At 42.4% G+C, this 17,392-nt stretch overlaps 1 protein-coding gene across 1 annotated transcript in view; it reads right to left on the minus strand.

The window, feature by feature from the left end:
* pcdh17 (protocadherin 17) overlaps positions 1-17,392 on the minus strand; it is a 51,146-nt gene that overhangs the window by 11,680 nt on the left and 22,074 nt on the right. Inside the window, exon 3 of the mRNA XM_076077890.1 lies at positions 16,797-16,969. Coding sequence (XP_075934005.1) covers positions 16,797-16,969 — 173 coding nt within the window. The remainder of the gene's footprint in view (positions 1-16,796; positions 16,970-17,392) is intronic.

Below are 17,392 nucleotides of genomic sequence, written 5' to 3' on the forward strand. Positions count from 1 at the left end.
GCACAGTATGGACCAGAGTTGAGACCAGAAAGGCTGATCAGCATCCTTGTGCATGTTAACAGCCTTAATCTACTTCCTTCCCCCAGTAGACGGCAAGGAAAGTTGCCTTGGCCCATTTAGAGAAACGCTGCTCGCAATAAGTGAAGTGAGAAAGAGGAGGAAAGAGAAAGAGTAAAGGGAATAAAAAGAGGAAGAAAAGAAAAAAAATCAGCCGAGAGAATCTATGACTCACTAGCTCATTACAGAAATGCTGTTTCTATCCAAGGAGAAAACAGGTTTAAAACACCCTATTAATTAAGGAAAGAATGAAGGGAAACCTTTTGTTGCTAATTGGGTCATCTTTTGAAGTGCTTCACTCCAGCAATTTCTTTCCACATTCTGGCCATATTACTTCAATGATGCTATTTCCAATACTCTAGATTTGAGAGATCTCTTCTTTAACTGATTTAGCGCCTACAATCAGGCGCTGTCCTGATAGCTGGCCTCAAGCAACGAGGACAAACAAATCCAACATTGCGGGGGCTTCATTCGGACGATCCATCACACAACGCTTTCACGTTTGTTGAGTTAAATCCCTTTCTTTTATTGTCTCTTTCCCTCTATGTCTGCGTCACTGTTTGTCGCTCTCTTTTGAACAAAAGGGATTTGAACAACTCAGGGTGTCATGGCTTTGTGCAAGTAATCATTCCCACGTGTGCTGCTTTAGCAGGATTAGGGAAAGTGTTTCTGACTCTCCGTCTCAACAGAGCGATCAGTGTGATACAACAACACACACACTTACAGTATACAGTGGCATCGTATTGTCCTCACTATTGCATCAGGGTTCTGCGGTATCACACAACCTTGGCCATTTTAGAGTTTGTATGCAGAATGAAAGTAAGCTCTGAAAATGTAAATTCATCAAGATCATGCAAAAATAGATGGAAAGGCCAATTCTGAAAGCCTTATGATTATTTGACAGCTTGCTGCCACAAGCAATAGCTTCCCTTTGGCTGTAACAGGTCAAACTCAATAAAGACAGTGTGTAGGTGAAACATGTCAAGAACCTAATGCAATCCAAGAAGGGGCCAGAACCTAGGAGAATGAATTAGTCACGGATGGTGCTGACTTGGGGATACGTAAAATGTTTCAGACATCATAAACCAATACAGAAAATAGCAGAAATCATGTTTTCATCACAAATACTAACCAAGTCATCGAAATTCTTATCCAGGGTTTGGGAGTAATGTGCTTTAGTAAAATAATCCAGCCTGTGGTTGGAGGAAAAGCTCGATGTGCCGAGGATTTGCAATGATACCTTTTCAGATTCAATTATGCAGATTGTGATACATACTGTACTGCACCACCACCAGAACCTCCACCAGTATTTCTCTTGAGAACAGCTGTGACACTCTCACATTGATTCAGCTAAACTAACAGAAACATAGCTGTGTAAAAATAGTGTGAGCTTGCGCACATACCCGATGTGACACCAGTCCAGTGTTTTCAAACAGACAGACCAAGGCTGATTACTAGTGTGTGCAAATATTTTTTGATTTTCATTCCACAGACTGGAGCGTATCAAGTCAGGAATTTCCACTGTGTATATTATTTGTGTGTAAATCACATGGAAACATGCACTATTTACATGTAATTTGGCAAATGAACGGGACTGTCCATGCTGGAACACGTTTTTTGGCAAAATAAATTATAAACACCGTTATCTATGTGTGAAACATTTTTTTTTAACAGTAAAGTTCAATCCCAGAACTTTTTCTTTGTCCAGTTCATGTCACTGATACAGCGTGAAGTCTCGAACTATCAAGTACTAGTATCGTCACTTACTGCAATAAAATGGGAGCGCCCTCAACCTGACTGTTACATCTGCCAAGAGAGGGAAAGAGGTGTGAAGACACACAACCTGTACAGCCACCTGCCGTGCCGCATATCGGCACACCACTCTAAATGAATCCTCCAGCACACTCATGAGACTAATACATGCAATAAGAAAACGGCACACTTTAGCATGTAGGCATTTGATCAATTGTGCCAATGAACAGCAGTATCCTTAGGTCCCCTAAGGATATTGGCGGGTGTTGAACAGAGGCTAAGTGGAAAGGTGGAGAGAGGTAGGTTGAGTCGATGGTGTTGGCTTTCTCAGCCCTAGGGCCTAACACATTTAGAGAGCTAACTGACACACTTTGGATGTATTAGCCACAGTGAGCTCTGCCAACCTCTCCTCCATTTCTGTTGCACCTCCTCCTCCTCCTGCTATCGCCGTCTGTCTGTCCATGCCACTCCATGCAAGACTGAGGAACATGCCTAGTGTTTCAGCGACATTGCTTTAGCATCGATGTTCCTCTGTTCCACAGCCAAATTGGTGTTTGCCGTCTAGACACTGGTTGCTTGCGTCTCTGTATGGATAAACATGCGCACACACTAACACTCTCCCTCGTCTGTTTATGAGCATGATTAGATTAAAAGAAACCGACGGAAATGCAATAACGGTCTATTAGTCTACCCGTCAGGAGGGATAATCATTTCAAATAGAAATGCGTTTTCCATCTCACTATCTAATTTACACTTTCTTTGCCGCTTCATCTGTTTCACTCCTGAGACTGGGTTATGAGCAAAAGGCTTTAAAATAGACTGGGTTAAAGTCCAGCGCACTGCAATAAAACACAAATAAATAGAAATGTATTGCAATAAATACAGCGGATTGAGCTTGTGAGAACGAAACCCCAAAAGCTAGCGGACCCCAGCTCTCTCTCCCTCTCTCGCTGTCTTTGACAAATGCGTGCATTGAATTGGAAGGTGAGAAAAACAACTCAATCCACGCTGCCCCATTCTATGTGGTGTTTTAAGATTAGGGTCAAAGATTAGAAGGCTTACACAAGATAAGAATAGGATTAAAAGAGCTCAGAGATGTAGAATTACAGATCAGAGAACTGCTGAAAACACACCTGAATTGTAAACAAATTCGGCATCAGCCACAAAGTCCAGGCATCATGGAGGGGGGGGGGGGGGGGTGAAGCAATGTATTCCTGATGAGAGGCAGGGAAGTGAATATTATGGAAGAAGCATCCAATATTCCAGAGAGGAATTCAGCACACATCACAGGATGCCTCTGTAATGGACTCCAGAGGGGCCTAGACAGACAGACACACACACACACAAAATCCACTACCACAACCCCGCCTGATCAGATTCACAACCTGGGCTAGCAAAGCACTGCAGAGTATATCTATTCTGGTAACTCTCCACAGTAGACCCTCTACTGCAGCATGCCACTGTGTTACAACATGTTGTAAGTCAGTGAAGACAGTTAATGTAATTTCTTAACATTCCAGTAAATGCTGGAAAACAAAATGCTTCGACTGTCTAGTTGGTTCGAGAGCTAGATTTCCATGAAAGCCGCGCAGGCTCTTTCCAGTCGTGTGTGGTAGATTGTTTGGACAAGTTCTTTATTTTGCTTGTCAAATTACAAAGCACATGCCCGGACACACACACACACACACACACACACACAACCGCATGCATACGTGCACACACAACCGTAAGTTGCCTCCGAGCTCCAATGAGTTCATGCAAATTACAAAAATGCAAATTCGGGTGGTAAGGCTCAGCTGTCCTCTGATGCATTTGGAGGAAAACACGACAAAATAGGGGAACGCACAATGAATCTATTTCCTTTAATCTCGACAGACAGAAAGACAGCCTAATCCCAACACTGACTGTCTTTCCACCCCAATGCCCAGGCTCTCCCCATTCTGCCACCCTCCTCCTGCATCCCCTGCCCTCTGGGCTAAAATCACAGGTGCAGGCAAATGCAAACCACTGGGTGGAAAATGCTCGTTGACAGCATTCTGGTGTTTGCGATTGGTCAGTGAACAATGAGGGAGTTTCCTGAACCACTTGTCGTACTGATGGAACAGCTGGACACCAACACCAGACACGGATCAGGGTGGGAAGAGACCATGCGGAACAACAGGAAAACTAAAATGAGATTTAGCAGAGCTTAAGCTCACTGTCATTTCTCAGAAAAATTCACAAAGTACACAAACAAAGCTAAGTCTCAGTTATTTGCGAGACATTCGCTGCATTCAAACGTTTCTGACTACATTGCAAATGGGTTTTCAAGTAAACAAGGTGCACAAAAGGAAATAAGCTTCTTTATACTGTAGGATTTGTCAAATTTTGCCGTCTTCAAATTGTCATAATTTTACAGCTCAAAGCTGAAAAAGGAAGATGGTGGCAATCACCTGTTGTTTGATATGTCTTGAATTCTGATGCGGTTGCCTGGATACAGCAACAGCAAAAAGGGTGTTTTTTTTGCCATTGTCTGTGTGTACTAATTGACTGACTCGCTCTGCTGTCGCTTGCCTCTTCTCTTTGGAGCACCAGCAGACAGACAGACACACAAGTATACGCAAGTACGGACCCACAGCCGAACCAGCTCTCACCCACATGATCATCCTGAGCAGCATTATCACAATCTAGGGAACTAGATTATCCCCAGGCTCAAAACTCCATCCTCTCTGATCCCCACTTGGGAAGGGATGAGAGGCAGCGCAGGGGACCATCAACCAGATTTCCCACTTGTTAATCAAGGGAGATTTTCATCACCTTCAGGGACAGATGGGAAACTGTTTTCAAAACATCCTCCCGGAATGGGCATTATGCTATCGAGGAAACGTCCACCAATAGCAACAACTTCACAATGTTTCTAAGGAATCCCATAATAATCGCAGTAACTGTTTAAAAAAGCTGCCGACATTTCAATTAATGTGATGCATTGTGTGGTGCCTCCGACAAATGTATGTGCTGCATTTTATCTAAAGTGTAATAAAATTCAGCTGCAATAATGCATTGCTACACTCTAGGACGCTTTAATAAATATTTTCAACTTGCTCCCAACTAACGGCAGCAACAGAAACATGAGTGAATAGAGTGAATACTAGTGGGAGTAACATATATATAGGTTGAGTGGTGTTCTGAGTGGTGTTCTCTTTAAAGCCTGTTACAGGAAAAAAAAACTGCACATCTGCAACACTTTCAAACGTCTACCTCGCCGTGGTCTGAATTTCAATGAAGTGCCTGTGTGTGTAAACCAAAAGAGGAGGTGCAAACACCCACAAGCTCTGTATGAGGATCCATCACACTTACTTGTTTACACTGCAAGCTTTCGAAATCTCCATAATAGATCTTTGTTGTGGTTTGGGGTGGGATGGTGAGGTCAGCTGTTAATTGGCTGCTGGTAATTACAGATGCATCTTAAGCTTGCTGACATTGTCCGTGGGGCTTTGGAGACCTGCCTTGCAGCAAATGCACTGCAGAGATTACTGCAATGCTCAGAAAATGACACATCTCCCATTCCTGCATATTAAAAAAGCAATTTAAACGCCTCATCTTAAGTCAAACCTGGTTTCCACCCTGTCATGGAGCTATTGTAGACATCACATGCTCTGTGTATCATGTATTCAGTGGCTTGAATTATACTTAGGTTGAGCGGGTCCACCGTGTTGTCTTTTACACATTTAAGATCAGATCACCCTGTTTTTTATTCCACTCCCCCCTTCTTCATTGATATGTTCAAACTCATCACTCCTTCAACTCTTCCGTCCTTTGCCAGTAGCCACGAGGATGCGTTCGCCCCTCTGTGGGGCTGTTTCCCCGGGATGGGAGGTAGCGCAGGGAGAATAGCAGCCACCCAATTAAAGCTGTGTTGGCCTCGCAATTCCTCAAGGTATTGCCATGTGACAGTTTAATTAACCAAGCCCCTTATCTTAATTTAGCAGGATCAAAAAGTAACAAACTGAGGTTATCTGAGAAAAACACTCCCAGTCGCCATCCTCACATAATCACCATGGCACACACACACACACACACACACACACACACACACATTCTCTCTCACTCCTATTCACCGTCACTATGGTACAGTGCCACACAGTTATTTGAAGAATTCAAACAGCTAGCTTGTATTGCCATCCTCACAGATACCGCAAAGGACTATTTATGGTGCAAATGCTTCACGTTATATCCAGTACAGCTGCCTGCAGGGGTTGGCCTAATGACATACTTGTACACACTGTGGCGAGTGTGTATGTATGCGACTGGGTTCAGGCGTGTCTTAGCAGGGTAGGTGTTTAGGTTGACAGTTTTTTATTTTGTTTGAACTGGTGGCTCAGTGACTGCAGGAAGCCAGGCACCATGCTACTTAAGCCAATCTCCCATGGAGCCTGCCTGCTGTCCCGCCCCTCTTCATTAACCCATCCACGCATGAGCTCTTTCTACTCATCATCTGATCGCTCATCAACCGGTTGCAATGTTTCTTCCTTCCTTCCTTGATTTTCTTTCCTTCAATCCACCTATCGAGTTTGTATTTGTTTAATACATGCGAGCCCTATCACTATTGCTCTACATACCTTTTCATATATCCAATTTGTCTTCTTTTTCTGACATTTGTGAGCATTCCATCAACTGTAATCGCATAAACCACATTCCCCCCTGTCTTTGTTTTAGCAATTCCTCTTCTTCAAATAAATACGCCATTATCTATAGCACTGCAGGCAGTGGATGAAAGGACATTACTAGTTATGGTTGAGCAGAGAAGAAGTCCTGATGCCTTAGACAGGCCAGGCCCATTTATCTCTCTGGTTCCTGATGCAGTGCAACATGGAGAAACAATGCCCCAGGGCACCACAAATATTCATTCACATGAGAAAAGGAAATAGACTAGACAAAGCGGCCCTTCGCTTGTATCTTACTGATTCAGTGGAAGTTGTGCTGAATTCACTGTCTTGGGAGACTTTTACCAGGCATTTCATTTTCACATAATCAAAGCTGAACAATCTGCCACTTGGATTTTTTTTATTAATAATGTTGCCGCGTACAATATAGCAATACTGGGCAGAATATTTGACAAACGACAGCATTGTGTGATCCAAACCTCAGAAAGAATCAGCTGATTGTAGCTGTCCCACCAAACCCATACAAAAGCATAATATAATATAACGGCATGCATACTTATGCCACTTTCCCACTGGATCTAGGTTTGTCAATTGTACATTGTCAGTAGCAAAGATGCCACTTGTACCGAGCGTAGAGGGTAGAGAACACAGCTATTGAGTAACACAAAATATACATAAGTGTGCCAACCAGTTTGCTAATTCAAAGTAACTGTTCGAGTACTGAAAAAGGGCAGTAAAATGTAGAGATAAAACCCACACACACACCGACACACACACACTAAATCACTCAAAAGACAAGATTTATAATAAGCATGCAGTGGGATTGCGAGGAAAATGTGTTTGGTGAGATCAGAGACAACGTTGTGTGAATAAAATATCTGTGCCACCCGAGATTTCACCTCCCACAATATTGTTATACCAGCTGATGAGAGAATTCACTTTAATTGCAAGAACAGGCTACAGGTATGAATTTGTCAGATATATTACATCTGTTGAAAAGCTAAACTATTGTCTATGAGTCTAATGGTGTAGGTGCTTGATTTGATATCATATTTTTGTTCATTAAAACACAAAAGGAATGGAGAATACTGTGCAACTCCATGTAAAATACCAGTTCCACAGCATTATACTGCAAACAAGAACATGTAAAAAACACTACATTTAAGTACCATTCACAGTTAATAATTTGTTTTTAAAACCTGGAACATAAACATTAAACCCTAAACTGTTATGTGTCATTATCAGTTGTTTGCAATGTTTCATTTAATGTATGGACTCTAGCAGATTAGTTTATTGTAGTCTGAACTGAAATGGATCCAACTAAAGAGACAAAAACTACAGATGGCAGCACTGCTTTGACTGTTACAATACCGACAGAAGTCTGTAAGGACGGTAGAGCTGCAACTTCTGTTTATCGATTCATTTTTTTTTCTCCCATTAATCAACTCAACTTTTACTTGCCTGTGAAAGATTAGCAAATAAGGACCAATTAACCAACTCATTTATTCTCATCAACATTTTTGCAATACATGTAACTGTTTGTTTAAGCTATTTATCAAGTGAAAATACAAATCACCAACATTTGGTAACTATTACATTTTCAAGACACATAAATCAATGCTGAAACAGATGAGAATGGTGATATTTATGGCTTAAAATCATACGTAGGAAGTAAAAGATGCTATAAAAGCATCGGTGCAAGAGTGTGGTTACATACACACACACACACACAAGCATGCACATGCACAAATGCCCGGCTGTCCATGGACAGAGGACAGATGGCCACGGAGTGGCTTTGGTCCAGGAAGTGACGATGTTCTGTATCATTATAATCTGCTCTGTAGTATTCTCCCTACTGCTGTGCCGGACAACATGCTTCCCCCACTGAGAGCAGACACTGGAACAGCTCTTCTGCTGCTCTGTCACACATTCTCTCAGAGTGGTGCTGTGACAACAAACTAACTTGCATTATGAGTGCCCTTTCATTCAAACCCAAGAAACTTGGTCATTTCACAGCCCACAACCACCATGATTCGATGCAGCCAACAGACGTACCCAACGACTGTGTAAATGCACAGCAGCAGCATTCTCTGCAACACACAGACACAAACACAAGGCCGCATGGCACTAGTTCAGATTCTGAGGCGGTTTGTTGATTTCCGTGAAAGCTCACTTGGCACCGCCCATAAGCTGAAAAACTGTCGCAACATCTCCACTCTCTGAATCCAGTGTCAGAGATTCTGTCTTCAAATATCTATCACAATTTGTTATAACAACCTATTTGCCTGTGCTGTAATCACACATTTAACAAAGCTTTCCAACGAGCGGTTCATGCCTGGAAAAAAAACAACAAAAGAAGAAGAAACACGTGGGCTGCGCTGCCATAGGGCTCAGGCACACAATGTTAATTAATTTCATTTATAGCACAGACCCACATCTACAAGGTTGTTGTTCATGTGATTAGAAAGAGAACAACTGGGAGCAGAAGCATATCTTTCGTGATGACGGAGCTGATAAATACACTGGATTTTCTCTACTGCTGTCGGTCGGGGAAAATATCTTACACGTGTGTGTGTGGCAGAACTAGATTGGCAGGTTTTTAGTTTTTTTTACCTGTGTGAAAACATACACTCTGGAGGATACTGTAGGTTACTAGTGTGTTTACAGCAAGCAAGTCTGTGTGCATGTATAAACTGTAAACATGAAATATGCAAACTCATCAAACTGCCTAGCCTCACTTTCTGAGTTCTATTACACACAAATGAGGCATTGAAGCAAACACATTCAAATTCCTCTGCAGGTGAGGCCTCTGACGAGAACAATGACAACAAAGCAACTCCAGCTAGATCGACAGAATGACATAAAAAAAACGTGTTAAATAATGTGAATGTAGCGTCTGTTTTTCAGAGAGGGGAGCGAGACTGACACAAAATAATTACAATATCACTGAGGGTTTACTGGACCCAACAGTGGATGAAACTTTAACAAAATGGTTGAAGAGTGATTAACTTTAAATCTCCATGACTCTGGACTAATCTTACTAATCTCCATACTCGGTGCGCCTTCGTGTTTTAACGGGCCTTGAATAGCATTTCTACAGCATTTAATGGCGGTGTGTTTTATCAACGTCTAATATGAGTGAACACACACTTGGATTAATACCCTGTAATGTTCTCATTACAGAACGGTGTGAGGAGAAAGGGCTGGCCAGCCGTGAGCATTTAGGGGCAGCAGCCCTCGTTGGAAGGTGCAGGAGAAAAGCGCTCTCAATGGGATCTTTTAAAGATGAAAGTCCAATCATGCTATGATGGGAGGTCGTAATAGTGCTTAGAGTGAAATAAGACATATTTTTCCATAAACATGCCATAATTATTCACTGCGGCAACCAGGGTGGAGGGATAATGCCAGAGATTTATAGCCCAATTGGTAAGAGTCCGAGATATTCATCAATCCTCTCCAACGCTGTGCTGCCACAGTGCTTGAGATAGGCTCCACTGGCTGAATGAGGATCAGGGGGTGAGCCGCCATGCAGGCGGGCTGAGGTTTAGAGCTGGAAATCACAAAACCCACAGCCAGCCTAGCCCAATATCGCACACACTAAGCACATGAGGGAGCACACAAGAATGGACATTACCCTTCGTGAACCACAATCATAACAATGGGATTTAATAAAACTTTGTGTATTAAAGGAAATAGACTAATCCCTATAAATCGTCCATAATGAGAGAGAAGAAATCCAAAGACTGTGATATTCCCCCCCCCCCCCCCTTCACCCCACAAGATTTTAGGCTTTCCACAGGATTCCACTAGCTTAGCCGCAAATCACCTCACTGCTGTGCGATACCGCCATATCCGCTAAGAATGGGGTGAACACACGATCTGGCACACGTGTATGGGCACACAAACACACGCTCACAAATCTTATTTGACTTTGAGTGATGCTTCCTGGAGAGGTCCAGATTGCTGATGGTTCTAATTTTCCACACCAGGAAAGTAGCTGGTGATGTTGCCATGAATCAGGCTATCAGCCCGGCCAGCGGCAGGGCCATGTTGAGCCGAGAAGATGAGGCGCAGGGAAAAAGATGAAAGGCTCGGAGACAAATCCTCTCCTTCCAATGGCTAGCACAAACCGAGCATCTGGCTGCGGTTCTCAGATGCTTGTTTTTTTGTGATCTGCCGCCCAAGATCAGGCCACAGACTTTTACAGAAGGTTTACAACACAACAGACAATTCACAAAGAGAAGCCAAAAAAAATGCCCCCTAATTTGGTGAATAATGATGACGGGATGAAACAAGCGGTAAAGGTTGTGGGCGAAGAGGAGCTCTGAAAGTCCAGCTCACGCTGCGATGAGAGGGTTCACCGGAACGACGCACGTGCATGTCTCCATCGGAACAACGGCTGTAAACACACTCGGATGGCCTTAATTAATCATGTTTAAACAGACAGATGTGATGGCATCACATGAAACCATGACTCCTCCATATGCTACCTGTTCGGAGTAATGTTTGTAAACTAACTAATTACAATGCTCTGAAATGAAGCCTCTCTCTCTCTCTCTCTCTCTCTCTCTCTCTCTCTCTCTCTCTCTCTCTCTCTCTCTCTCTCTCTCTCTCTCTCTCTCTCTCTCTCTCTCTCTCTCTCTCTCTCTCTCTCTCTCTCTCTCTCTCTTTGTCCATTAACCAGCAGATGTTTGTCCATTAACCTGCAGAACAATTACTTTAACATTGTGTGAAGAATCTCACGTTAACAGTGCCCTCTCTGCACCGGAGAGGACACTCCGAAAACGTAATCCATCTGGCTAACTTGCTAATAGGAGGTGTTGTATAACAAGTAATATTGGTTCTGCTTTTAACTTTGAAAATTAAAGTTCTGGCTGTACTGATTTATGGGGCGATGAAGGTACATTTTTCAACACATTTTTCATTCAAGTGTAAATCAATGAGAAATGATTGTGTTATATTTGTTGTTGTCACCAATGATATATACAGGACTGGGGGTGATTTCTGCAATAAAGCCTCTTGATCACAAGACCAAAGGGTATGGAATGATATATATATACATTATACATCTTAATATCATGTATTCTGTATATCACAGCTAAGAATAATCTGTGGGAACTTTGTCACTGATCCAGCTGTTTTAAGACAAGCATAACAGCAGTAACTGGTGTCTTTTTGTCCTCTTCTGGTGAAAAAATGTCTAAAAGTCAGCTTCATGATTGAGTCACATTCTGGCCGTGGCTCCATCACGTATCCCTTTGGGATTCAATGCCCACTGGAAATGTTTCAGAGGAAGTGTGCCTTCAAGCAGCCTGTCTCTGCTCAGCCAGATTTTGTGTTGCTTTGTTTATTTGTTCATTTGTTTTTGACATTCTATTGTGTCTGAACAGTGCGTTTCTCTCTTTGTCTGCCCGTCTCTGTCCTTCTCTCGCTTAAACGGAAGACTTCACATCGTAAACAATAAGTCACCCCTCAAGGGGAACATGGTCAGCCATGATAAAAGCACTTGATAATTTATACTTTATAAAAAATAATATCAGCAAATGACTTATACAAGCATTATCAAACGCAGCCAGAAAAGTAAGAAGTAATACATTAGTGCACTAAGGCCAGTACAGTTAATGTATTACTTACTATTTGTGACGAAAATAACATGTCAACATTGAACTCATAACACGCTCATTGTGCTGCATGTTGAATACAAATTCAGAATGATATGAATTCTAGGTGTAGTGCGCATCTACCTATCTATGTAAATGTGTCAGAATATATCTGTCCAGTGAAATATGAATGGCGTTGAATGGAATGCCCTTTTCCAAAAGGCAGATAAAGGTTTATTGAAGGCCAGAGTGAGCAGGATAGAGGTTGTCATGGCTACAAGTGTGAAAAGGGCATCTGATCTAACTTCTGACCACTCAATTAATCTTGGAATTGCATTTTTGTATCAAAGGGTTCAGACGTGATTCAAAATGAATTGCTGCGAATAAAAATAAAGAGGAAAGAGATTGGAGGGACTTGAAACACTTTGAAAAAGTACAGTAATGCCAGAGTCTTAAGATTAAGACTGCCACGAGGGAAGATTGGTGAATGTTTAAGATGGATTAAAGTCTGAATATTGAGTTTGCTTGGTCTCAGTGTGGACTGGTAGAGGAAACCTAGCATTCAACAAAACAACAGATAAAGACTTCAAAATTCAAAATTCAAATTCAAAATCTCAGGATTTTACGGAGGAATAGATGTTAAGTCGCACCCTCTCCTTGCTTGGAAGTGTCACAACGCTACAATGGGGCATCAAACATCTATTTTATTGAACCACTTATATTTATTGTTTTGGCGATTGTATTTAATTGAAAATGCTCACCATAAGCATAATAGTGATGGTGAAATTCATCAGCACTATATCTTAATATAAAGTGGGCTCTCATGGGTGTTCCTTGTTCCCAGCAGGATTATTCACGTGAGATACTTACAGTAAGATATCCTGTGATGTCGTTATGTCAACAGGACTTCCATATTTGACATGTTGTAGGATAAAGAGTGACAATATTATATGATTACCTAATGACTAGAATATCAACTGCAAAATAAAAAAAAAAAGCTTTTGAGATTGTGTAAAAAGGAGATATGAGTCAACAAGTGCTGCATAAAAGACACTGAAATATCTTAGATAATGTTTAAGATATCCTGCAACCAAAACAAACAACAGGCAACATGTCTTAGGAACATCATACATTCAAAATATATACTGTACATGCCTTCAGATCCAGTGCACTCACTGACATCCTCAGCAGCATGAATTATTAAAACACCTGCAGCGAAGACCAGCCTCATATAAATATAGGAGTATAGGATTAAATATATAACACCATCTTTTATTTGTGCACAGAATATGTCTCTGTGTGCATTTACATCATTGTTTGTGTGTGTGTGTGTGTGTGTGTCGATAGTTTTAGAGTGCGAGAGCAATTGACAAGGCATGACACTTCACTTATTTAAGCTACTCACAAGATGAGGGATGATGTGGGTGTGGGGTTTTCTATCACCCTGCCGCAAATAACGGGGAAAAGTCAATTTCACCACCTTCTACTGCGCTGTCATATAGGAACACATCTCATGCTGTCTCCCCTCCCTGTATCCACGCTCTCCTTGTAGTATCACGTCCTTCTCTGTCCCACACATGTCTCCCTGTTAAAACAAGTCAGGCGGCTTGATTATCACACTCCAATCGCAGCTAATTAGGACAGGTCAGCTGGTACAGTCAAACTGTATCCCTGTCAGACACGATCCCTCCGTGCTCTTCCATCATCCCTCTCTCTCCATATCCTCAGACAGCCGTATCAGTGGGTAACATCTCCCTACACCACTGCCGCCTGTCTGTTCGTGATAGCGACTACGGCAGTCATCTCCACGGAGGCGAGCGATGTGCTGCCAGCCACTCCGCCAGAGCCAGACAAGCCCGTATCAGCGTCTGCTGCAGACGCGTTGGAGCATCAATTAATGGCCTTTTAAAAGTGGCAAAAAAAATGCATTTGATATACTTCAGCTTAATTAATACAATTTTGCAGGGCTAATTAATCAATTTGAGACCGGTCCCTAGTGCGAAGATGTCCAGATTATGTTGTCTGGAAGGAAACCGTACGGAATATCAGAGAAGAAGATGAATTACAAGTATGGACATGAGAGTTGCACGTTTGTTCTATCAATGCCTATGACCACAGGAGAGCAAGCATGAGGAAAGAAGAAGAAGAAGTCAGGAAGAAAAAAGCCCGAAAAGGCTGGCACAATCAAAAACAAAAAAAGGAGAGAGATACACAGTTGTGTTTACACTTTAGGCTACAACCTAGAGACTATAAAGGCTAAGAACTGAAACAGGGTTGGGGATTGATTGGGACTTGAACTACATGCTTTGTGCACTTGTAGTTCTGTTTATACTGAGCCAGTGAATGAGGCTGCAGAGTCCTGGCAGGCAAGCAGAGAGAGCTACAGATAGTAATTGGGAGGGCTATGCTGGGAAAGAAACAGAGGACTTAAAATGGGATGAAGGGGGGGGGGGGGGGGGGGGGAAGGAGGGCGGTGGGGGTAGTAGATGCTAAGTGCTGAGATGTGAAGAAAATAAGCCTGCAGGAAAACGACCCCAGGGACAGTGACCAATGACAAGCTCCCTTTCCTTTTTTTTCTCCATCTGATAATAGACATACCTGTGTGCCTTCATGTGTATAGCTCATGAATGTGCATGTATGGAGCTTTTTTATGAACCATAGACATCAATACATGGAAGCAGACACCACACTTCCTCTAATAGCTCACGTTTCAGTTTCCCTCTATTCATTATTTCATTTTTTACTAAGCCTCATTAATTAGCCACAAAATTACGATAATAAATTACCTGTACATGAGCTGTACTGCTTAAGACAAATTGGCAGATGGGACTTACCAGGCACAAGGTGACCATCTTGCGATTCATCTTAAACAGCAGGAGGACGTAAAACAGACCTTTCTAAGCAGATGATATTGTAATTTAAGAGGCATACAGTCACACCATAGTATTGTTTTGTCATCAATTCAAAGTGAGGGATGATTTGCTGCTTTGGATCATTCAACTGGTATCTTTGCAACTTAATAAAGACACACTGGAACACTGCCAGAGCGATGTTCACCACCCCTCACTCGTCACTGCTCTTGCACCATGCCTTGGCCTCCTGCCCCTGGCCTCCCCCACAGCTTAGCTAAGACCCCATGTTATTGGCTAAACACAGCCAGCTGCAGCCAGTTAACTGTCTAATCTCGCATCAATCGATTTCCCCAAACAAGGAGAGGTGGAGAAGTGAAACGAAAGTCGTGGAGCGGGGGTGAAAACACAGTGGAGTGTGAGAATAAATGAGAGGGCAGCGGTGAGGGAGGAACCTGCAAAAGCAGGTTGCAGCCTGAGTTTCCAGCACCACCGGGCTTGTGTGTGTGTGTGTGTGTGTGTGTGTCTGTTGGTGCATGAGTACGACAGTCTCTTGGTCGAGACCATAAAAAAGGATACTGATCGAAGACAACACACAGAAAACAGAAAGGTGGATGGACAGGCTGCGGTAGCAGTATACATCCACCAGCTATGTTGTATTGGTACAGATTTTACTGACTGACTGCTGCCGAACACACTCTTTGCTCCGTTTGTCACGGCTTTGTGCGTGTGTGTGTGTATACATGTGATTCTCTCAGTCCCTCACGGACCATTAAATAGGAACATTTTCAAAATGAGAAACATATGGAGCCTTTTAATTGGCCAATTTCTCTTGCCAACGTGTGTGGCTTTTTTCATTCGAAAAACCAATGAAAAGGAAAAAAAAAGAGCTATCTATTCAGACATGCATATTACAGCACAGAGTGTTGCACAAATTGTCATTGTCCTTCCGCAAAAAGAGAAAAACAGCCCTTCTGTTCCCTGGATTAATAGCACCATTACACAGAATCCATGTTCAGTATACCGCACTGTACTTCTGGATCCCGTCAGTGAGATACATACTTCTTGGTGTCAGGACTTTAGTGAGTTTGTATTTCTGTGGGAATATCTGTTTTGCCAAGCAGGTAATGGCCCACGCCGAGGTACATGACTGGATGAGGCTGCAGTGAGAAATTTACCATAGCAACTCCTGTCCTATTCCTTCCGTCAATATGTATAATCTTGGCTTTCTTGCCTCCCCTGACCCTGCACTAATCATGTGAGGTGGCTGGGGTAGGGAGGACTGCAACAACCCATATCTGGGGAGTTATTGTTCTACACATGTCATGTGTAATCTGCCCGACCCACCGCGCTTAGAATGATTATTCATATTTAATCACCACACTACGAAGCTACATCTCCTGCCGTTCACTAAGTCATTTTCCATGTTCCATTATCAAAGTTTCAGAGACGGGTGCTCAGGGAAGGGGGACTAAATGGAGAGGCTGAAGAAGTTGGGCTTATAAAAACATAATGGGCTTGTCTGCTTTGATAAACTGAGGACGTGTATAGAATGCACACTCGCTCACACACACACGCACACACACACACACACACACACACACACACACACACACACACACACACACACACACACACACACACACACACACACACACACACACACACACACACACACACACACATTAAATGAGAAAAGTGCAGAGAACAAAGTAGCCAAGAACAAGTTCAGATTGTGAGTGTTCAGGCAAGTCAGGACCTCAATCGCTGATACAAATAACGTCAGCACCGAAAAAGAAAAAAACAACAGATTGATAGTCATTTGATTAAAATGTGTCTGGCTCTCGCGGCAACGTTCATTCCTCATGCAGTCAAATTTGCCGTTGAGGTCTCACCTTGTTCCAAAGGTGGTGGTTTCACGCCTGTAGCCTTCAACTTGAGGGCTTCTTTTGCAGACATATCGCAGCAGGAGCCTTTGTTGGTATCCTGGTCGCTGTCAGCCTGGTCACTGTCACCATGACCACTGTCTCTGAGGCTCGCTCGCTCTGGGTCTTTGAATGTCGAACTACTATACACATGAACCACAAAAAAAAAAAAAACACACGGGAGAGAAAAAAGAACATTAGTACTCTGTTTGGAAGAGAATTTCTCTCGGCCTTTTTTACCCTCAGAGAAAGTTTAGACACAACATGAAACATTGATGAGCGTCCCTGAATGCTTAAGTAAAAAAAAAAATATATATATATTATAATAGGATTTAGAATGCAATGAAATGCTTCTAAAAATATTGTACCAGCAGTACTATCTGCTAAAGGAGACTAAAGATGAAACAAAAAAAGCTGAGCATGTTGTGTGTGATTATATTTTATGTATTATAGAGAATACTGTTAGCGAACAATTTTAAACCTCCCTGCTATGACACAAAACTATTAATTGTCAGTTTAGTTACTGTTGCTATAGTACTGTGTTGGACTATAGGAGAAAATAAAAC

This window comes from Anarhichas minor, unplaced genomic scaffold (assembly GCF_050575085.1).
Source record: "Anarhichas minor isolate MPS153535 unplaced genomic scaffold, ASM5057508v1 ptg000062l, whole genome shotgun sequence".
Taxonomy (NCBI): domain Eukaryota; kingdom Metazoa; phylum Chordata; class Actinopteri; order Perciformes; family Anarhichadidae; genus Anarhichas; species Anarhichas minor.